The 24,159-nt window shown below is 40.9% G+C and overlaps 2 protein-coding genes and 1 pseudogene across 2 annotated transcripts; all 3 read left to right on the top strand.

The window, feature by feature from the left end:
• The first annotated feature begins 1,149 nt into the window (after nucleotides 1-1,149).
• On the top strand, nucleotides 1,150-6,004 carry LOC114595304 (vitelline membrane outer layer protein 1-like). The gene is made up of 4 exons (XM_028725608.2): nucleotides 1,150-1,328; nucleotides 1,897-2,088; nucleotides 3,436-3,539; nucleotides 5,625-6,004. The coding sequence occupies exons 2-4, from the start codon at nucleotides 1,918-1,920 to the stop codon at nucleotides 5,911-5,913; spliced, it is 564 nt and encodes a 187-aa protein (XP_028581441.2). The 5' UTR covers nucleotides 1,150-1,328; nucleotides 1,897-1,917; the 3' UTR covers nucleotides 5,914-6,004.
• Nucleotides 6,005-6,429: 425 nt separating this feature from the next.
• Nucleotides 6,430-14,177, top strand: LOC144327449 (vitelline membrane outer layer protein 1 homolog; annotated as a pseudogene).
• Nucleotides 14,178-21,321: 7,144 nt separating this feature from the next.
• LOC114595303 (vitelline membrane outer layer protein 1-like) lies at nucleotides 21,322-23,659 on the top strand. The gene is made up of 3 exons (XM_077926717.1): nucleotides 21,322-21,497; nucleotides 22,539-22,642; nucleotides 23,327-23,659. Exons 1-3 carry the CDS (start codon nucleotides 21,327-21,329, stop codon nucleotides 23,622-23,624), a joined length of 573 nt encoding a protein of 190 aa, XP_077782843.1. The 5' UTR covers nucleotides 21,322-21,326; the 3' UTR covers nucleotides 23,625-23,659.
• The last annotated feature ends 500 nt before the right edge of the window (nucleotides 23,660-24,159 follow it).

The raw sequence follows: 24,159 nt of genomic DNA, 5'->3' as shown, positions 1-24,159 counted from the left end.
AAGTGGACAATTGTTGTTGATTAGTCGTTTAGTCATTTCCGACTCGTCGTGACCCCATGGACCAGAGCACGCCAGGCCCTCCTGTCTTCCACTGCCTCCCGCAGTTTGCTTAAACTCATGTTTGTATCTTCGAAACACTGTCCAACCATCTCGTCCTCTGTTGTCCCCTTCTCCTTGTGCCCTCAATCTTTCTCAACATCAGGGTCTTTTCCAGGTAGTCTTCTCTTCTCATGAGGTGGCCAAAGTATTGGAGCCTCAGTTTCACGATCTGTCCTTGCAGTTAGCACTCAGGGCTGATTTCCTTCAGAATGGATAGGTTTGATCTTCTTGCAGCCCATGGGACTCTCAAGAGTCCCCTCCAGCACCATAATTCAAAAGCATCCATTCTTTGGCGATCAGCCTTCTTTACAGTCCAGCTCTCACTTCCACACATCACTACTGGGAAAACCATGGCTTTAACTACACGGACCTTTGTTGGCAAGGTGATGTCTCTGCTTTTTGAGATGCTGTCTAGGTTTGTCATCGCCTTTCTCCCAAGAAGCAGGCGTCTTTTAATTTCGTGGCTGCTGTCACCATCTGCAGTGATCATGGAGCCCAAGAAAGTAAAGGTGGGAGATAAGCTTGGTATCTATCATGGTTGCTACCCAGCCTGCCATCTTATGTTGCCTAAATTGTAATGCCTTAGACCACCGACGTATGACATCAATACACTGCATAGGTCTGTGAGCTGTACCATTACATTAAGGGTAATTTAAAATAGCAGGCACGGTGACTACCACAGGCTATGGCCGTACCTTGGTTCTTGAACGCCTAGGTACTCATCAATTTAGGCTCCTAAACACCACAAGACTCTTCATGCTGGCCTTTGACACCCCAGAAATATATTTTCAGGACTCACCCTATTCCTGTGATTGTTTAATATTGCATTTTAAATTTGGCCAGGGATTTTATGGTTGCTCTTATTATTTTAGTGCCTTGAAGAAAGGCATGAGCTTTACACTGCCCAGTTCTATCCAGTCATGGAGGTGCAGAGCATGGCAGGTGCTGTTCAGGAGGGAAACTCCCACATCTCATGTTCCTGTTCCTGGTTGCTGCCCACATTAATATAAGCAGCTCAGCTCAAAGTCATTCCCACATAGGATAATTGACTGCAGTGAGACACTGCCTGAAGCAGCTTACTGAAGGGAGAAAGGAGAACAAGGGCTTCCTCCTGTTCATAATTATACAAGCTTAGGCAGTGGCCAGAACTAAATGAGGTAAAGCAAGAAAACAAAACAAGAACAACAACAAAAATAAATAAATTCCAGCTGTGCTGTTATTCCCAAAAGGTGAGTAGTAGTTGTAGCAGCAGCAGCAGTAATAATAATATTAAAATTATCATTTGCAGGGTCTTTTCTGTGCTGGCTCCACCCAAGGGTGACTGACCTTCAGGAATCTTGAAAGGCATTCAAGACTCACATGGTGTGATTGGGCTTCTCACTCATGCGATGAAAGTTGGATTGTGGAGTCTTTGTATTTTTATTTTTGTGACTCTATTCTGTTTTAGGTTTTAGTAATAAACTTGTAGGTTTTTATTGTTGTGAGTCCCTTTGGATAAACTGTTCTTAACAATGTTTAGGAATTCTTGAGAAGCAATAATAATTACTCAGGGGTTAGGTAAAACCCATCCATTATTGTTCTATCATTCACTTTCTCTAAAAGTGTTTCCTGCTTGCCTAGTGAATTTTGTCCTGGTCCCAGCCCAAATAACTCCTGGGTTTCTCATAGGAATCAAACTATGATTAGAAAAGCCAAAATCAGCCAAAAGCAACCACATATTGTGAAAAACAGGAATCAGGGATTTGGGGTTCAACATTCTCATGGCTATTATTTTCCCACTTGTGCTTTTGTTGCTAGATCTGCGGTGAGCTACCTTCCATGGCCCTCTTTATAGGTACTGCGCTCTTCTTGATCTTCTCCAGCTGCCTCTCGGATGAACAACTCCGAAAGGCTAACAAAGAAATCTCAGTGCCAAATGGATCGCCATGGGGTGAATGGGGAACCATAGAATTCTGTCGCCAAGGACATGCAAAAGGATTCAGATTGAAGGTAGATACCTCCTTGTGTCCTCCTTTTCAGGCACCTTGGTGCCACGTAGCTGTGACAATAAGCATCAACAGACAGAGTCCTGGGGCTGCTCTGCTCACCTGACCTTCCATCTGTAATGGTTGGGTTTCTTCCAGAGAAGCGAGACAACTCTGGAAGTAATTAACTCAGGTTTATTGCCCAAAACACACAAATCACTCTGGACCTCAGTCACTCAGCGTCTGCTTCCAAATTAGCTGTTGCCGAGTCTGAGTTCTGCCCATTCCTCTTTCCTCATTTCAAGCCCCCCTTTCGCTTCCTTTCCTGTTCACGCCTCTCCTTAATTCTTCTGAGCCTATGCGTCATGGGATGGGCCTCCCTGTGAGTCCGAACTTAAACTGTGTCTTCTCCCTTGAACTCCCCCCTTCCTTCTCCTTGTTCTCGGAGCTCAGGCTTCTATTGCAACTAGGCTGCTCCTCCCTCCTTCTGCATTCCTGTCTAATTACCTCCTCCTGTCTCTCCATGCTCTCTCCCTCTCTCAGCAATGGGACGCAGCTGACACCATCTGACTAAGTTGCTTGGTGGTGAGGTCATTATGAGGCAAATGTACTGGTGGCACACCTAAGGCCTTCAGCTCCTCTTGTTCTTCTTCATGTGCCTTCTCTGCAAGAGGCCCAGAGAAACTGGCCTTTTATGTGGTGGCTCCTAACTTGTGGAATGTTTTCCCCAGAGAGGCTTGCCTGGCACCACTGTTACATATATGTGGGTCCATGGCAAAAGCATTCCTCTTCTCTGTCCTTTGGCTAATTAAAATGTTGGGGGAATTGTTTTTGTTTCTTATTATGGCATGCATTTTTATTTTTTTATATTGTAATCCACCCTGTGATCTACTAGTTCATCTTCAAGTTCATTCTCTTACATGTGTTATTTACACTTTGGACCCTTTGGGCATTTAAGCTTAAATATCATAATTTTGAGGGGGAAGAAATCAAACTATTCGTATTCTGCTGTGTGTGGAATGATGATTCCTTAGTCTTCTTAAGTAAAATTTATGCTTCAACACAACAGCTTGTGACTTTCTGGAGGCTGAAATATTTTTTTGCCAAGGAACATTTGCCAAGGAACATTTGGACAAACTTGAATTGAACTGGGAACTGAAATAGTTCATTTTGTAAAGGGGCAAACTTGAACTGGAATTAGTTCTTTTGGGGCATGTCAAACGAGATCCTTTTCGAATCAGACTTTCCAAGTTCTGTGCAATACTGTCAAATTCAGCCTGCCAATCTAGTGTGTGTGAAATTCCTCCTGAAAATGTTGTGCTTTGCTCTTAAATGTGGTCTTATTGCAACCACAGCTTTTCTTCTCCCCCAGGTACAGCAATGGACACCAGAATCACCCTTTAGAGATGATACATCTCTGAATGGCATCCGCCTCATTTGCACGGATGGCTCAGAAATTCAATCTGCTGTTGGACCGTGAGTAGCTTTAAATATTCCATTCCTTGGCTTTGTTGTTAGAAAGAAGTATGGAACCAAATCTGGCAAGTTCTTGCCTTTTCCCTGAGTTCTTGAGGAGGATACATCTTGAATTATGGTGACTTATTCATGGGCTGCCAAACCTGAGTGCATCAACAACACAACAGGGAGGGATGTGATAAAATAGCAAAAAGCAATGTAGCAAAAGATAATATTACTAGGGCAACTGTTACACAGCTGGAAATCTAAACAACCATGAAAGTAACAGGACTAATTTTTTTCTTAATGAACATTTATATATCTGAATCTTGATAGCAGAAGAATCCACTCATAAATCAACAGTTGCTCAACATTTGGATGTAGTTCCAGTATACATCACATTTCCTTCCCAAGGAATTAATCATCAAGCTAACAAAATTAAATAAAACAAAATTCCAGTCTACATCTGTTTCCATATGAGGTGAATAAAATGTGAAGAGAATGCATACATGCAACATTACCTGTGTAACAAAATGTAGGCCGTATTAGATTGGAACAAGCGTAAAAAATGACAAAATAACTCATCTAATGACAGAAGGATATAAAATTTATACCACCCACCGTTGCTGATACGAAAAGTCTTATAAAATGCACCTGTCCCTGTGTGCATATTTCCTGAAGGAAGAACAGAAAAGAGGCACACTGCCTTCTGTTTGTTAGCCTTCCTTAAGGAATATGAATAGGCCTCACAAATATAAAGGTAAAGTAAGGACCAGCCACAAACTCAGCTCAACACAATTAAATATATCCTGCAAATTCTATTGTTGTATTCTAACCATATGGGTCCAGTGTATTCAGTTTATAAATATACCTCCATTCCATTTGTGAAAGCTTCCTGGTCCTGACTGCAGGCACGATGAGACAACTGGGAAGTCCACCTTTTCTAAGGCAGGCTTCTTCAGGCTCGTGTGCTCCTGATCTTTTGGACTACAATTCCCATAAGCACAGGACAACACATGGAGGCAACAGGAGTTTTAGTCCACCACATCAGGAAGACACCAGGTAGAGGGAAGCTGGTCTAAAGCACTGATGAGCTGACATTTTGATCTGGAAACCAAGCCTTATGAGCAATAGTTGAAGGAGCTAGGTATGTTTAGCCTGGAAAAGAGGAGGCTTAGATATGATAGACATCTTCAAATATCTCAAGGGCTGTTACAAGGAAGAAGGAACAAGCTTGTTTTTTCCTGATCTGGAGGGTACCTCTTGAGCCAACGGTTTCAAGTTACACAAAAGGAGATTCTGACTAAACATATGGGAAAACTTTCTGACAGTAAGATCTATTCGACAGTGGAACGCTCTCTCTTGGGAGGTTGTGGACTCTCCTTCCTTGGAGGTTTTTAAGCAGAGGTTGGTTGGCCATCTGCCTTGGTTGCTATAGCTGAGATTCCTGCATTGCAGGGGGCTAGGCTAGATGACCCTTCGGATCCCTTCCAACTCTACAATTTGAGGATTCTCTCTTGGAGCACTAAGATATTCTCTATTTTCCCAAGGGACAGCAAAGAGGCAACCAGTAGAAGAGAAAGCTGGATAGAGTAGCCAAAAGGGATTAAATAATTAATTTCCATGCAGTTTCCACCTGCCCCAACCCACACTTCTGGGTTCCCCCATCACAGAGCCAGTTATTGTAAGATGCATTTCAGATCAGTATTTAGCAAGGAAGCTTGGAGAGGTCTCTTCTGTTTCCTTATTTCTTATCCAGGTGATAACATGTATTGGGATTTGCTTTTTTAAAACCTTAATTTTTAAAAAACAAAAACAAAATAACAATAGAAATAAAAATGTGCACCCCACCACCAAGACTATTCTTTATCAAAATTATCCAACTTTCCAAAAACTTAACAGTTCTTGAGATGGTTTGACCCCTTTTTTGTTATAACAGTACAAATTCCACCAACACCTTCTATATTTCCTCAAAGTCAAAGCTCCCAGGATTCTTTGGGGGAAGCCATATGCTTCGAATGTGTGTTGAATGGGCATTGAATGTATGGTGAAGACGTGACTTGAGCAAACATTTCTTCAGAGTATTAACACCACTATCTCTGTCAGGTATGGAACATGGACAAAGGCTGAGATTTGTCCTGGAGGCCGTCTAATTTCGTATTCTCTGAGAGTACTAGGATATCAAAACATCATGGATGACACAGCAGCTGACAATATCAGGTTCAGCTGTGAAAATGGGGGTGTCCTGACAGGCTATTCAACTGACTGGGGTACGTATGGTCCATGGAGTCAACAATGTACTAATGGTGCCATATGTGGAATGGTGACAAGAATTGATAGAGGATACGAAGACAACACAGGACTTAACGATGTGATCTTCTACTGCTGCGACTGAACCATGTGGGTTTCACACAACAATAGCTCAGTTCCCTGTGCCCCAGTGGCTCCATGATGTGAAACTTAATAATAAATGTATCCCCAATGAAGAGTTCTGCGTGTCTTTTTTTGATGCACTGTGCCTTAAATCTTCATGTATGGCTTGTTAGCAAAGCCATTTAAATCTTGGTAACGCTTTATTGAGGAAGCGGAACAAAACATTGTATAACATGAGGAGAAAGCAACAGAGAGGCTTTTGTCTTTCTTAGGTCAGGCACTGGACATAGCAGGAAGGCTATCAATTATACATAATTATACAGATCTACACAGCCAATTAGAGCACTCGCTACCTCAGTGAGCGTCGTGCCACTTTGCTTGGTTGTTAAGCAAAACCTCAGCCACCTGGTTTGCTGACTTACTAATAACAGAATGAATGCTAAAGTCACACACAGAACAATCTGTGCTGTGGCAATTCCATCATGGCTGCTGGATAGGAGGCCAACCATAGGATTGGAGAGAGGACAGAGAAGGATGAATGGTCACAGAAGAATGTAAGAAGAGGCCCACTGGATTGTACGAAAAGTCTATCTGGTCAAGCATCCTGTTTCTCAGAGTTACCTCTCAGATGCCCTTTGAAGCCCAGAAACTGGCAGTGAGTGCACAGTCCCACTGTTCTTCCATGGCAGCTGATGTTCTGATAGGGCTGTCATACTGTACGTCCGTAATTTCCCTGACTTAGCTGGGATTCGTCCGTTGAAAATGGCATCCAGGGGGCAGGATTTTCTAAAAGCAGACTGTCACTTTTTAAAATGCTTACACTGCTTATTCAGGCTTAAACCAGTGAGTATGGAACATTCTAGCAGAAAACACTTGCTTTACCAACACAAACGTTCGCATTATGGGAGTTCTAGCTTGCAGCAGCAGGTTGTTCGCAACCTCTTTTTTTCTGTTCACCATCAGCTGCAGAAACCTCAAGGTACTGAACCACATGAGGATAATACAGCTCTCTCTCTTTTTTTATAATAAATTTTTATTAAACTTTTCCCATAAAATCTCCAATCATACAAATTTCCACATCACATATTTTAACTTATTGGACCTCCTTCAACTCCCCTGACAATCATTCGTAGTTAAATTTCTATCTTCACATTCCTTAATTATAGTATCGCCTTTAAATAATTTTTTTCTGTCCTCATTTACATTCTTGCAATATTCCTTGTTTTTTCCACAAAGCTTCTTTAAAACACACTAGCGTTGTATGTTCCTCACATACAGTTTTCAAATATTCTCTGAATTTTCCCCAGTCCTCTAGAAACTTATGGTCTCTTTGGAATCTAATTTTTCCAGTTAATTTGTCCAGTTCTGCATAGTCTGTTAGTTTTGTTCTCCATTCTTCCAAAGTCGGTACTTCTTCTTGTTTCCATTTTTGAGCCATCAATATTCTCGCTGCTGTTATCGCGTACTGAAAAAGTTTACAGTCCCTCTTATTTATTTCCTTTCTAGTTATTCCCAGTAAGAAGGTTTCTGGTTTCTTTACAAAGCTATATTTCAGCATTTTCTTTAACTCATTATATATAATTTCCCAGAACCCCTTCACTTTCTTACACTCCCACCACATATGAATAAATGTACCCTCTTTCTCTTTACATTTCCAACATTTGTTACGGGTTTTGTACATTTTTGCCAATTTAACTGGTGTCATATACCATCTGTATACCATCTTCATAACATTTTCTTTTAACGTAGTACATGCTGTAAACTTCAGATTTTCATTCCATATTTTTTGCCAGTCTTCCATATTTATATTATACCCTAAATCTCTGGCCCATTGAATCATTACCGCTTTTACTTCCTCATCTATCATGTGCCATTCCAATAAAATTTTATACATTTTTGAGATTATCTTACAATCATTATTAACAATTTCTGTTTGAAATTTCGAATCTTTTTCTTTATACCCTTTTTCTTTCACATCCTTTTTGAACATATCGCTTATCTGATAATAGTGCAGCCAGTCAAATACATGTTCTTTTACTTGCTCGTATGGTTTCAGTCTCCATTTCTCTCCTTTCACCACCAGATCTCCGTAAGTAATCCATTCACTCCTCATATTAATTTTCTTGACTCCTATAGCTTCTAGTGGGGATAACCAATGTGGAACCCCCATTTCTAATAAATTTTTGTATCTGTCCCATACTTCAATTAACGATTTCCGGAAGATATGGTTTTCAAACGATTTGTAACCCTTTTTCTTCTCTTGCCATAGATACACATGCCACCCAAATCTGTTATCAAATCCTTCTAAGTCCAGAAGTTTTGTATTTTTAAGTTTTATCCATTCTTTTACCCAGCAAAGACATGATGCCTCATAGTATAACTTCAAGTTTGGCAGGGCAAAGCCTCCTCTTTCTTTTGCATCTGTTAATAATTTATATTTAATTCTCGGCTTTTTGCCCTGCCAGATATATCTTGAAATCATTCTTTGCCATTCCTTAAAAATCGTTACTCCTTTTAATATTGGAATCATCTGAAATAAGAATAACATCTTTGGTAGCACCGACATCTTGATCATTGAAATTCTACCCCAAAAGGATAGTTTTAACCTTCCCCATACCTCCAGATCTTTCTTAATTCCATTCCACACCGGAACATAATTGTTCTGAAACAAGTCAATATTTTTTGGAGTTAACCATATTCCCAAGTATTTAACCTTTTTAACAATTTCAATACCCATTTGTTGTTGCAGCACTTCCATCATTGTTTGTTCCATATTTTTAATTATAATTTTGGTTTTTTCCCTATTTAATATAAAACCTGCCACATCACCAAATTTTTCAATTTCCTCCAACACTTCAGTTGCACTATTCATCGGATCTTCCATCATTATAACCAAATCATCGGCAAAGGCTTTAACTTTGTATTCATTTTGGCCTACTGTCACCCCTTTTATCCTTTCATTTTTCCTAATTGAATTCAGAAAGACCTCCAGGACCATTATAATAATAACAATATAGGTGAGAGTGGACAGCCCTGTCTAGTACCTTTTGATATTTTAATTTCTTCTGTTATCACGTTGTTTATTATCAGCTTCGCCCTTTGTTCAGTATATATTGCCTTAGTTCCATTAAAGAAATCATTCCCCATCTCCATATGTTCTATATTTTTCAACATAAAATCCCATGATACATTATCAAATGCCTTTTCGGCATCTACAAACATTAACATTGCTCGTTTCTCATTCCTGGCTGTCAGATATTCCAAAATATTTATTATGTTCCTCACATTATCTCTCATCTGTCTGCCAGGAAGGAAACCCGTTTGGTCCTCATGAATGATTTCTTGTAATACCTTTTTTAATCTTTTTGCCATTATTCCTGCGAAGATTTTATAGTCCGTATTTAATAAAGAAATTGGTCTATAATTCTTTACTTGTGTTGGATCCGCATCCTCTTTTGGAATAAAGGTTATAAATGCATCTTTCCAAGTCTCTGGAATCTCCCTCTCTTTTAAAATGTTATTCATTACTTTTTTTAGTGGTATCATCAAGATTGGTCTCAACTCTTTATAATACCTTGCTGTAAAGCCATCTGGTCCTGGGGCTTTCCCGTTTTTCAGTTCTGTTATCACCTCCTTAATCTCCTCAATATCAATAGGGGTGTTCAGCCTCTCTGTTGCTTCTGTCGGGATCTTTTGCACCTCTTTCTCTTTTAAATATCTTTCTATTTTTCTCATGTTGTTCTTTTCTTTGTGTCTATACAATTGTCTATAAAAGTCCAGGAATCCTTTTCTGATACTTTTGGGGCTGATTATCTCTTCTCCTTCCACTTTAATTTTGTTTATTGTACTTTGTTCTTTCCTTTTCTTGATCTGCCAAGCAAGCCATTTTCCTGATTTATTTGCAAATTCAAAGTTCTTTTGTCTTAATTTTTTAATATTCCATTCCACCTCTTTGTTTATTGTCATTGCGAATTGAGTTTGTAAAACCTTGATGCTTTGTTTAATTCTTATATTGTTTGGTTTTTTAATTAATTTTTGTTCATTTTCCATGATTTGTTTTAAAATCTCTTTCTTTTCTTTCTCTCTGTTCCTCTTTTTGATTGAATTTTGTTGTATAAAAAACCCTCTCATCACCGCCTTGCTTGCGTCCCACACTGTACTCATCTTCGTTCCTTTGTTGCAATTGTCCACAAAGTATTCATTCAGTTTCTTCTGTACCTCTTGTACAAATTTTTGATCATCAAATAGGTAATCATTCATTCTACATCTGAATGTTCTTTCTTCAAAGCCTTTGAGTTCTAACTTGATTGGACTATGATCTGAAATTACTCTTGGTTCAATTTCCACTTGAAGGATTCTTGGAGTTAATTCGCTTGAAATCCAAATTTGGTCAATTCTGGACATTGACTGATTTGGTTCTGAATAAAATGTAAATTGTTTTTCCAATGGGTATCTTAGCCTCCAAATATCTATTAAATTACAATTTTTTTACCATTTCAAAGAATGTTTTGGGTAGTTTACCTTCTTTCGTTTCGCTGTTTCTCAGTCTATCCATTTCTGTAGAAACTACCCCGTTCATATCTCCCATCACAATTATCTTTTGATCCACATATTCCAACAATTTTTCTTCCAAACTTTTGTAAAAATCAGTTTTATTTCCATTAGGTGCATAGATCCCGACAATTATTAATTTTTCACCTTGCCAATTTATTTGAACAGCAATAATTCTTCCTTCTTCATCCTTGAAAATTTGCTGGGCTTCAATTTTACTTTTTATATACAAAATCACTCCTCTTTTCTTTTCTTTATCTGAAGATATAAATTCATTTCCGAGTCTTTTGTTAATCAAAATTTTCCTGTGCCTTTTTGCCACATGTGTCTCCTGCAGACAAATTATATCTAAGTTCTTTTTCTTTAGAAATTGTTCCACCTTGTTCCGTTTTTTTTATCGTTCAGTCCATTAATATTCCAATTCTTAAATCTTAAATCTTCATGCCTCCATTTAGGCTATTCCTTACAGGGTCGCTTATAAATTTTTTTTTATTAGAACCACTCTTAATCTTCTTGCCCTCAATTGGGCTAAATCCCACAGAGATTCAGACTAGCAAAAAGTTCCAAAAGAAATTCAGGCAGACCAAAGTTCCTCCCCCAAAAGTAAGAATCCAACTTCAAAAATGACAGGCCAGCCCAGAGAGTTCACCAGACACCAGAAAAACAAGTTGTAATTTCTCCCCCATCCACCAGGAGTCCACCATCCGGCAAAAAGAAAAAAACAGAAAAAAGAAAAAAAAACTGCCCAACTTTGTTTTAACTTCCCAAAAACAATAGCAATAGTGGCGTATCAATAAAGAATATTTAGAGTTGTTTAAAGTTATTTAAAGTTATTTACAAAAAATCAAAATCAAAGTCCCAAAGGGTAAAGATAGCAAGGTACTGAACCACATGAGGATAATACAGCTCTCAACCATTTCCGTCTCCATTGCAGTAATGGTGCAATAATTGAATCTACATCGGGACCATGAGTATTCTTTAGATTTCTCTCCTACTATGACCTTGTAGTTTTCAGGTGAAGGGCTGCCTGAAATGTGTTATGAATTATTTTTGCTTCCAAAACAGTTACGGAAGCCACTCTTGGTAATTCCCGGCTTCATAGAAGGAACCCAAGTCTCATTCAACAAACATATTGTATAATCTTCCAGCAAACTATTGCAAAAAGCACAGCTAGTGAGGAATCACAACACAATTCCACCAGTGCAGAATGGCAGCTTGGTGTTGATGTAGGCTAAGAAATCATTTTTGCCTCCCAAAAAGCTATAGAAACCACTCTAGGTGATTTCAGGTTTCAATTACAACTTCATAGGAGGAACCCAAGTCTCATGCAAGAAACAGTTAAGAAACATATAGTATATTAGTTGTCAGGGGCTCAGGGACTGAGCCACAGGAGAGAGAGGAAATGGAGAGCGAGGGGGAGGAATCTGAAGGTAGCGGAGAACAGAATGACAGTGAATCGAGAGATTCCATAAGCCTCTCCAGTGAATCAGAAGACTCCCAGAAGGGGGCGCCGACGGCCAGGGAGAAGGGGGTCCCAGAGGGGACACACCAGAAGCAAGGGGCCAGCGGAGACTCCCAAAGTAGTAGCTGGAGATCAGGACCAGTTTCCCCACCGGAGCGCAGTGGGGGGGAAGAGGAGTCAGGTCTGGCCACGCCCCCGTCGGAGAGTGAGGGAATGGAGGGGAAGTCAGAGCCAGGCAGCACCCCTGGGGAGGAGAGTAGTGACAGGAGCTGTGTAGCAGTGAGGAGGAAGGTGTCGGGCTGCGCGCACGCGCCAAGTTCAAATGTACAGGCGCGTGGGACTGCTGACAGCCCGGAGTGGGAACCAGGTCCTAAAGCCCGCCGGAGGCTGGGGGAGGACTCGGGAGACTCAGCTTCTGAAGAGTCTAGGAAAGGCGAGTCCTCGACGGGCAAGAGGACCCAGAGGAGGAAAGAACAAAGGAAGAGGTGGAGCAAGGCTAGGGTCTTAAACTGGTGCCTGGGGGGACGAGGCTCAGACGGAGCTTCGGTGGTCTAGAGTTCGAGACGTAGAGGTGCACGCTGGGAATGTAAGAATGAAACAGAACTTAAATAAAGACTATTTCATATAGCAACGACCTGGCGTTGGTCCTTTGTGAGCTGGGACCTAGGGCAGCCTCTGACATTAGTATATATAGTATGGTATATTTTTCTATTACAAAAACAAAGCACAGCTATTGAGGAGTCAAAACACAATTCCATCAGTGCAGAGTGGCAGCTTGGTCTTGAGGGTTTCCTGAATCAATCACAGAATGCATTTTGGTATCAAGCATGAGAATTGTAGGAAAAATAGTAGCTATTTAACAGGGATTACTGTTTTGACAGAGGAAATTTGTTCTAGTAAGCTGTATATACATATTGTGATATAAATAAAAACATGTTTTGTTTTTTAAAAAATAGCAGTTAGTTTTCTTAGAGTAGGTCTGACGAAGTTAAACCTTGCCTTCCAAGACCCACACATATCAGACACACTCATTTCATGAAAGTCCATTCTAATTCATCAAATGCCTTTTCAGTGTCAGCAAGGAATAGCAATTTTGTTTCTTTGTAATAGTTATACCAACAATTCTCCTTAGTATCCTGAAGAAATCTCCCTGTAATGAAGCTGATCAGTATGCATACATTCAGACAATCTCCTTTCTAACACATTCAGCAAATTAGATATCAAAATCTATTTTAGTCATTTTAGAAGTGATATTGTTACATGGTAGCCAACCAATGATAAATCTTTATTTGAGTTTGATATCAAGAGTTTTTAATTAACACTCAAATTATATTAAAATCAGGAGGAAGATACCTGTACTCTCAGGGAATCGCTGAGATTTCCAGGAGGACAAAGTATCTTTTAAACAAACCAACAACGACCCTTAGGTAATCAAACTCACCAGCAAAGAACAATAAAATGAGAATTGAAGATGCTTTGTAGCAGGGGTCAGCAAATTTTTTTCAGCAGGGGGCTGGTCCACTGTCCCTCAGAACTTGTGGGGGGCCGGGCTATTTTTTTTTTTTTGGGGGGGGGAGGATGAATGAATTCCTATACCCCATAAATAGCCCAGAGATGAATTTTAAATAAAAGCACACACATTCTACTCATGTAAAAAGACGCTGATTCCTGGGCCGTCCGTGGGCCGGATTTAGATGGTGATCGGGGCAGATCCGGCCCCCAGACCATTTGCTTACCCATGTTTGTAGTCATGAAATGTTAAGTACCAGACTGAAAATAAAATGGAAAACTGTGGAGGGTGGCTGAGATGGTTAAAATTCCTTAACAAGAGCTGCAGTTTTATTGCAACATTTTATTGCAACATTGTGTATTGATCTACTCTCTCTCTTTTTATGTCAGCTGCTAGTTTTTCTGGAGAGCCTCCAACACAAGAAAGTATATGTGTTGATTTATCACAACCTTGCTACCATGGTCTTCTTCCATAGTTGGGGAGACTGGGACAAGTCTCAGTACTGTGACCATGACCACCTGGTTGCCTTCGCTTTGAGTGTGGAACCTCCCAAGGATGGGGTGGATAATACAGCAGCCAACGTCTACTTCAAACGTGAAAATGGGAGAGAAATGTTTGCTAATGGAATATGCTGGGGCTATTATGCTAGCGTTAGCACCTGCTTTTCTGGTACCATATGTGGGTTGCAGACAAAGTACAGCCTGATCAAGGAGAAGGTGATGATACAGCACTTAATGATGTTAAGTTTTACTGCTGTAGATGAAGCTTATTCTAATATTTTGCTGACCTGGATTTTAACCACAATGAAATGCTAAACAAATATGAGTGTGTGTCCTTTTTTTTGAGACCAGGTCCTCAATTTTAGAAAGAAGACCAACAAAAGAATAATGTGGTAGAGCAACAAGCGCATAACCACATAGAAGCCTTTGTCCATCCAGTGGCATCCAAATACTTGGACTACAACTCCCATTAGCCATTGCTTTAAAATGAATCTGGGAGTTCCTTCTACATTGTGTGGATAAGAAACTTCCTGGATCATTTTGAACCTTTTAAAAAGTCTTTCCTGATGCATGTGTGACTGTATTTAACTTCTTCACGGCATTTGTGAATCATAGCTGTGACTTCACTCATTGGCTGAAAACACTAAATAGTAGGAGCAGACTCATGTCTTCCTTTTTGTGTTGAATGGGGACTGCACATTTCCATTCATAACTCTCATTCTACAAGGTCTAGAGACTTCGGGGTTACTTTAAAATGGAAGCTCAGTGTCTAGGCCTAGGATAGAAGTACCTGCTGTGTCCCCCTCTTGGTGGACCTGATGCAAAAAAATGAAAACATTAAATGACAATGTCTGAATTTGTTGGTGGAGTTCTCCAGCTAAACAGTGTTTACAAAAATGCATGCATTAGAAGAAAGTGTGAATTATAAAAATTATGTTTTATTAACTGAAACAGAATTACATAACACTAACAATAATCTCATTTTTAATCCTGTTTTAAGTCAAGAGTTGAAGTATGTCATCAAATCCAGCTGGTGCCAGTCGCCTGACTTTGGATGTTTCCAAGACACTGTATGTTTTGCCTTGGTAGAGAAGAATGTGTTCATGATTCAGAGGCTGTGATATGAGCACAGCTCAAGAAGCCTTTGTCTGTTCTCGTTCACGCTGCCAATATCATAGTAGCCTATGCAGTGGTCCCACGTGTGATGACCAATCCCAACTCTGGCACTGAAATCTCTCAGCAGGACTAGGTGGGACCCTTCTGACAGCTTGGTCTAGTTCCTCAGAGAACCAGCCCTTGGTTTGTTTGTCAGAGCACATAGTGGGAGTATAGAGGCTCAGTATGTTAACTGGATTGGAGGTGATTGAGAGGTGGAGGGAAAGCATGTGTTCTGAGTCTTTGGTCAGCAGTGCTATCACAGATAGAAGGGAATTTCTCACTGCAAAGACTGAGGTTTGAATACATGGTTTCTCGTGATGCCCTCCTTTGCCAGCAGGTAGGTGGACAAGCCAGGACACATGGTCCTGATGCTTCAACTTGCTAGCCACAAGAGGGTTTGTTTCTTTTCTGTTTTACCTGGTGCAGTAGTTTGGTACACTTGTCGAGTGATACTCTGAGCTCCAAGCACCCATTGAAGGAGGCAGACAGTGAGACATGTCTCTTCCATCGTGTCTCGCTCACTGATGAAGGCAATCTGTAGTACCCGTACATTATGCCAATCAGGTTGAGTCTATGACTCGTATCTGCTATCAAAGAAGGAGGCAAATGGAAAATAAAACCATATGAGCAAGTTAAGGAACATGTTTATGATTGGTTGCATTATTTCCAGGTTAATGAAATGTTTAAAAAAGATATTAAAGAAAGTGGTCACACAGAAAAGGATTCAAAGTTTCAAACAGATATAATAAACAATGATTGTAAAATTTTGTCAAAAATGTATAAGATATTCCTAGACTGGCATACGAAAGATGAGGAAGTTAAATCGGTAATGATACAATGGGCCAGAGATTTTGGGTATAATATACAATTTGATGTCTGGGAAAAATTATGGAAGGAAAATTTAAGATTTACTGCTTGTACGGCGTTAAAAGAAAATGTTATGAAAATGTTTTACAGATGGTATATCACACCGGTAAAATTAGCAAAAATGTATAAGACCTGTAATAAGTGTTGGAAATGCAAAGAAAAAGAAGGAACGTTCTATCATATGTGGTGGGAATGTAAGAAAGTGAAGGGCTTCTGGGAGATGATATATAATGAAATGAAAAAAATGTTGAAGTATACATTTGTTAAGAAACCAGAGGCCCTACTTTTAGGGATTACAGGAAAGGAAATAAGAAAGAAGGACTATAAACTTTTCCAATACGCAGTTACAGCAGCAAGAATTCTACTGGCCCAGAAGTGGAAACAAGAGGAAATACCGACGAAAGAAGAATGGAGGATGAAATTAACAGACTATGCAGAATCGGACAAATTAACAGGGAAAGTCAGATATCTTCGAGACCAAAAGTTCATCGAGGACTGGGGGAAATTTGCGGAATATCTGAAAAGTACATGTGAAGTATAAACAACGCTAGTGGGTTTTAAAGAAGCACTGTAAAAGCTGAGATATATTGTTAAAAGGAAATGGATGATTGTCAGAGAAGCTGAATGAAGTCCAAAAATGTTAAATTTGTAAAAATTTGGATTAAATTGTATATCTATGTTGGAAAATTAATAAAAAGTATTTTTTTAAAAAAATAACTCATATCTTCTGCCTCCAACGTCGTTTTTCCTGCGTTTGCAGCACCCAAGTGACCTCTCTAGGGAGCAAGGCTGGGCAGTGTGTATGGAGATCCTGGGCTGCCCAATGATAAGAACCCCCCTCTTGGCCATGGAAAGGAAAGGAAAGCAGTACATCTGGTACCAGCTTGGCTGCAGGAGTTGCTTGATGGAGGTGCACAATACTCTCATTCTGAAGGCCACATCAGGTATTGCATTTTATCCCCACAATTTTTATCCCCTACAATTCCTCCTTTCAAGGAATCATTTTACTTAAACATTACACTTTGCTAATTTGAGTTTTATTCCTAAATGCATTAATATTTTGTCTTACACATTTCTATACATTAATGTTACATAACTTACTATCAGATATAGGCAGAGCAGCCTTAATGAAGGGTCAGAGAGGGTAACAGAGAGGACATTATGCACCATCCTAACCCTCCGGCATCTACATCAGAAGGGGTTTGAATTGCAGCCATGGTTTATTAGAAATGTATATAACTTGAAGTTAGATTTCCTGGTAGACCAAAAAGTGAAAGAAATTTAGGTAATAGTTCCATGTAATATGGTTAGTAACTTTTCAAATAAAATTAAAAATATTTTATCTTCATTAAGAAAACACTGCTTCATCAATAAATCCATCGATTCCCTTCCATGGAAAAATAATTTTAGGGGAAAAAAATCTATGAATTTCAGCAATTAGTTTCAGCGGTTAACTATAAAAATCTGTTTCACCAATTAGTTTCAGTCAGTGGTTTCACCAGCTAGTTCCAGCTATTCGTTCCAGCTATGCATTTCACCACAAAGTTCCAGACATTAATTGTCTGTAGCTAGTTTCCGCCATTAGTTTCGCCAGTTAGTTCCAGACATTAACCGTCTGTAGTTAGTTTCCGACATTAGTTTCACCAGTTAGTTTCAAAAAGTCATGGTACCAGGAGGTTTCAGATCCTAGTGTCAGCAGCGATACATTCTTAAAGTTGCTTTCAAAAGGCAATTTCAAGAATTTGTTTCAGCAATAAATGAGTAGAGAATCCAGAGTCAATTGAAGCAGGGTCAGCACCACATTTGGAGGGGCCATTGGCATCGTGTCAATGTGCTCCTCCCAACCAGCTCTGCTTTTGGCAAGCATGGCAGACACCATTTGCTTTCTCCATTGGTTTCCAGGGACACCACCCTCTAACAAGCTCCTGGACAGAATTGAGTGGTGATGCTTTTGAATGGGAGTTCAGCTTGGTATCCATCAGGGTTGCCACCCAGCCTGCCATCTTAAGCTACCTAAAATGTATTGCCTTAGCCCACAGATTTATGAATGCAATACATTTCATAGGCCTTTGTGCTGTGTCATTACATTCAGGGTAAATGGAAATGGCAGGCTAGGGTTATGACTAGGTAAAGGTAAAGGGACCCCTGACCATTAGGGCCAGTCGTGACCGACTCTGGGGTTGCGGCACTCATCTCGCTTTATTGGCTGAGGGAGCCGGCGTACAGCTTCCAGGTCATGTGGCCAGCATGACTAAGCTGCTTCTGGTGAACCAGAGCAGCGCACGGAAACGCCGTTTACCTTCCCACCAGAGTGGTACCTATTTGTCTACTTGCACTTTGAGGTGCTTTCAAACTGCGAAGTTGGCAGGAGCAGGGACCGAGCAACGGGAGCTCACCCCGTTGCGGGGATTCAAACCACCAACCTTCTGATCAGCACGTCCTAGGCTCTGTGGTTTAACCCACAGTGCCACCCGTGTCCCTTACTTACTCTTTACTACTTTACTACTTACTCTTTAAAACCATGAGATTCACCCCCTGGTTTCAGTATTATGAGAGAGGTAAAAATAATAACATATCTCCACACCATGCATACTTTAAAAAAATCTCATTTCCCCCCTTTATATTAAATTTTTTTTCCTCCTGGGAAGTTGCTTCGGCCTCATGATCATTTTGATTGCCCATTTCTGCAGCTTTTCCAGTTCTGCACCACCTTTTTTGAAATGTGGCAACCAGAACTATATACAGCATTCCAAGCACAATAGATTTCCACAAAGGCTTTGTGATATGTCCCCCCCACCCGCCCAATTTCCTAATGACCTCCAGCATGGAATTTGCCTTTTTAATGGGTGATGCACTCTGAGTTGATATTTTAGTTGAGCCATCTACCATGATCCCAAGATCTTTTCCATCATGAGTCTGTGGTGTTTAAGACATCATTTGGAATCTTAGGATCGCCTCTCCCAATATGCTCCCAATAGGTATCACATTACATTGAATCATATTTGCTATTTTGTTGCTGGCTCAGTTGGAGGTGCTCACATAAATCCCCAAATGACTTAGGCCCCCAAATATCTCAGAGAGCACCTCTTTATCTATAGACGCTCTCAGGTGTCAAGATCTGCAGAGGGGCTCCCCTTGATACTTCCACTGCCTTCCGATGTTTGGGATGGTGGTGACCCAGGAGACGGCATTCTCTGTGGCAGCTCCTAGACTGTGAAATTCTGTCCCCAGAGAGGCGTGTTTGGCACCACCATTTTAGAGTTCTCTCCCCCCCCCCCATATACTGAAGACACTCCTCTTCACCCTGGTCTTTGACACTTCATACAAACACACACACACACACACACACACACACACACGACCCACCCTATTACTGTGACTGTCATTTGTTTTAAATGATTTAATATTGTATTTCAAATTATTGTAATTTGCCCTGTGATCTTATGGTTGTTGTTATTATCTTAGTACAGAGGTCAGCAACCTAAGGCCCATGGGAAGGATGCGGCCCATGAAATTCCTGGAACTGGCCCATGGCCGTTCCGTAGATCGGTGTGGGGATTCCGTGCTCCCCCCCGTGGTGCCATTTTTTCCCTCACCGTGGGGAACAACTTCCGGGTTGGAAGAGCGCTGCAAAGAGCATGTGCGCACGGGCGCTCCTCACCCGGAGGAATGCCTGTACGCATGAGTATACACTATTTACGGCACACTTCTGGGATGGAGGAACGCCTGTGCTCATGCACACACACTATTTCCAGTGCTCTTCCAACCCAGAAGAGTGCCAGAAATAGCTTGAGCACGCGCAGGGGAATGCACAGGCTCACACTCTCTGACCCACTGAGAGGTCTGCCGGGGAGTGGACTGGGTCTTAGTGCCTTGGAGAAAGTCATCAGTTTTACACGAGACTTAATGGTCATGGCTTTCTCCAAAGAATTCTGGGAAATGTCATTAGGTGAGGCAACCAAGATTTCCCTAGTCCTCCTACCAATAAAACACACACACACACACACACACACACACACACACACACCCCTCTAAAACAAAATCCTAGACCTTAAGTGGGCAATAGTTGGGAGTTAAGCTTGGTATCCATCATGGTTGCCACCCAGCCTGCTTTCTTAAGTTGCCTAAATTGTAATGCCTTAGACCACCGACGTATGACATCAATACATTGCATAGAGCTTTACCAGTACATTAAGGGTAATTTAAAATAGCAGGCTCGGTGACTACCACAGGCTATGGCTGTACCTTGGTTCTTGAACGCCTTGGTACTCGTCAATTTAGGCTCCCAAACATGCCAGATATATATTTTCAGGACTCACCCTATTCCTGTGATTGTTTAATATTGCATTTTAAATTTGGCCAGGGATCTTAAGGCTGTTGTTATAATTATTTTAATGCCTTGGAGAAAGGCATGAGCTTTACACTGCCCAGTTCTGTCCAGTCATGGAGCTGCAGAGCATGGCAGGTGCTGTTCAGGAGGACAACTCCCACATCTCATTTTCCTGTTCCTGGTTGCTGCCCTGCCCACATTAATATACGCAGCTCAGCTCAAAGGTTTCCCCACGTAGGATAATTTACACTGCATGGAACTGCTTGCTGAAGGGAGAAAGGAGGGCAAGGGCTGCCTCCTGTTCATAATCTTAGAAGCTTGGGCAGTGGCCAGAACCGAATGAGGTAAAGCTAGAAAACAAAGAATAACAATTAATAATTTCCAGCTGTGCTGTTATTCACAATAGGTGAGTGAAAAAATAGTAAATCCATCTTTTATTATCATACAGGGTCTTTTCTGTGCTGGCTCCACCTCGTTCGAATTTCTTCCTAGTAGGGTGACTAACCTTCAGGCATCTTGAAAGGCATTCAAGAATTATATGGCTTGATTGGCCTTCCCACTCACGGGATGGAAGTTGTGCTTTTGGGTTGCTGTGTCTTTTGATTTATTTATTTTTGTGACTCTATTCTGTTTTAGGTTTTAGTAATAAACTTGTAGGTTTTTATTGCTGTGAGTTACTTTGGACAGGATTTGGCTGGAAAAGCAGCATATAAATAATTTAAAATAAACAATATGAATCAAACCTTTCTTAACAATGCTTAGGAATTCCTGAGAACCAACAATAATTGCTCAGAGTTAGGTAAAACCCATTCACTTTTTCTAAAAGCATTTCCTGGTTGCCTGGTGAGCTTTGCCCTGGTCCCAGTCCAATTAACTCCTGGGTTGCTCATAGGACTCAAACTAGAATTAGAAAAGCCAACCAGTGAATCTGCTGTATCAGCCAAAAGCAACCGCATATTCTGAAAAACTTGATTCAGGGATTTGGGGTTCAAAATTCTCATGGCTATTATTTTCCCACTTATGCTTTTGCTGCTAGATCTGCGGTGAGCTACCTTCCATGGACCTCTCTATAGGTACTGCGCTCTTCTTGATTTTCTCCAGCTACCTCTTGGATGCAAAAACCCGAAACTATACAATTGAACTCTCAGTGCCAAATGGAGGGCCATGGGGTGAATGGGGACCCATAGAATTCTGTCGCAAAGGGTATGCAAAAGGATTCATATTGAAGGTAGATACCTCCTTGTGTCCTCCTTTTCAGGCACCTTGGTGCCAAGCAGCTGTGACAATAAGTATGAATGGACAAAGTCCTGGGGCGGCTCTGCTCACCTGACCTCCATTTGCTTGGTGGTGAGGTCATTATGATGCAAACGTACTGGTGGAACACTAAGGCCCTTCAGCATTTGAGGTTCTTCTTCATGTGCCTTCTCCGTGAGAGGTCTGGAGGGCAGCAACACAAGAATGGGTCTTTTATGTGGTGGCTCCTTACTTGTGGAATGCTCTCCCCAGAGACGTTTGCCTGGTGCCTCTGTTACATATCTTTACGTGCCTGGCAAAAGCATTCCTCTTCTCCCAGGGCTTTGGCTAATTATACCGTTGGGGGGTATTGTTTTGGTTTGTTATCATGGCATCTATTCTTGTGTTTTCACATTGTAAACCATCCTGTGATCTTCAGATGAAGGTTAGTATAGAAATTTAATACATGATGGTGATGATATTGCACCATGCCAATTACACCTGAACATAGTTCCCATAATTGCTGGGGGAGCGTAACATGAATTCAGTTCATTTTGAGGCAGAACTTTGAATGATTTCTAGTTCATCTTCAAGTTCCTTCTCTTACATGTGTTATTTACAGCTTAGACCCTTTGAGCATTTAAGTTTAAATATCATATTTTTGAGGGGAAAGAAATCAAACTATTCGTATTCTGCTGTGTGTGGAATGATGGTTCCTTAGTCTTCTTAAGCAAATTTTATGCATCAATATAACAGCTTGTGACATTCTGGAGGCCAAAATATTTTTTGCCGAGGACATACTTGAATTGAACTGTGAACTGAAATAGTTCATTTTGTAAAGGTGCAAACATGAACTGGAATTAGTTCTTTTGGGGGCATGTCAAATGAGATCCTTTTCGAATCAAACTTTCCAAGATCTGTGCAATACTGTCAAATTCAGCCTGCCAATCTAGTGTGTGTGAAATTCCTCCTGAAAATGCTGTGCTTTGCTCTTAAATGTGGTCTTCTTGCAGTCACAGCTTCTCTTCTCCCCCAGGTAGACCAATGGGAACGTTTTCAAATATTTAAAGATGATACATCTCTGAATGGCATCCGCCTCATTTGCACGGATGGCTCAGAAATTCAATCTGCTGTTGGACCGTGAGTAGCTTTAAATATTCCATTCCTTGGCTTTGTTGTTAGAAAGAAGTATGGAACCAAATCTGGCAAGTTCTTGCCTTTTCCCTGAGTTCTTGAGGAGGATCCATCTTGAACTATGGTGACTTATTCATGGGCTGCCAAACCTGAGTGCATCAACAACACAACAGGGAGGGATGTGATAAAATAGCAAAATGCAATGTAGCAAAAGACATTGCTCGGATATAGTTTCCTTCCCCAGGAATTAATCATTGAGCTAACAAAATTAAATAAAACAGAATTCCATTCTACATCTATTTCCATATGAGGTGGATAAAATGTGAAGAGAATGCATACATGCAACATTACCTGTGTAATAAAATGTAGGCCGTATTAGATCAGAACAAGGGTAAAAAAACGACAAAATAACTCATCTAATCACATTTGAGCGTCTGCGCATGCGTGAGCAGCGAAACCCGGAAGTTACCTCTGGGTCGCCGCAGAGTGTAACCTGAGAAATGCTCAACCTGAAGCACATTTAACCCAAGGTATGACTGTACCTTACTTATTTCCTCAAATCATAACTCCCAGGATTCTTTGGGGGAAGCCATGTGCTTCAAATATGTGCTGAATGGGCATGGAATGTATGGTGAAGACATGACTTGAGCTAACATTTCTTCAGAGTATTAACACCACTATCTTTGTCAGGTGGGGGAAGTGGACAAAGACTGAGACTTGTCCTGAGGGCAGTCTAATCTCATTTTCTCTGAGAGTACAAAAAGAACGAGGAATTTTTTTGGATGACACATCAGCTAACAATATCAGGTTCAGCTGCGAACATGGGGCTGTCCTGACAGGCTATTCAACTGACTGGGGTACTTTTGGCCCATGGAGTGCAGTCTGTCCTCAAGGTGCCATATGTGGAATTCGGACCAAAATGGAACCTCAGACGGAAAAAGGCGACAACACAGCACTTAACGATGTGAAGTTCTACTGCTGCGACTGAACCATGTGGGTTTCACCCGACAATAGCTCAGTTCCCTGTGCCCCAATGGCTCCATGACATGAAACTTAATAATAAAATGTATTCCCAATGAAGAGTTCTGCGTGTCTTTTTTTGATGCACTGTGCCTTAAATCTTCATGTATGGCTTGTTAGCAAAGCCATTTAAATCTTGGTAACACTTTATTGAGGAAGCGGAACACAACGTTGTATAACTTGTGGAGAAAGCAACAGAGAGGCTTTTGTCTTTCTTAGGTCAGGCACCGGACATAGCAGGAAGGCTATCAATTATACATAACAGGGGGGAACTCCCTCAGATCTACACAGCCAGTCAGAGCGCTCGCTACCTCAGTGAGCGTCGTGCCACTTTTCTTGGTTGTTATGCAAAACCTCAGCCAGCCCTCCTGGTCTGCTGACTTACTAATAACAGAATGACTGCTAAAGTCACACACAGCACAATCTCTGCTGTGGCAATTCCATCATGGCTGCTGGATAGGAGGCCAACCATAGGATTGGAGTGAGGACAGAGAAGGATGAAT

Source organism: Podarcis muralis, chromosome 4 (assembly GCF_964188315.1).
Source record: "Podarcis muralis chromosome 4, rPodMur119.hap1.1, whole genome shotgun sequence".
Classification (NCBI taxonomy): Eukaryota; Metazoa; Chordata; class Lepidosauria; order Squamata; family Lacertidae; genus Podarcis; species Podarcis muralis.
The sequence above is the reverse complement of the archived record's forward strand: the minus strand, read 5'-3'. Positions and strand labels throughout refer to the sequence as shown.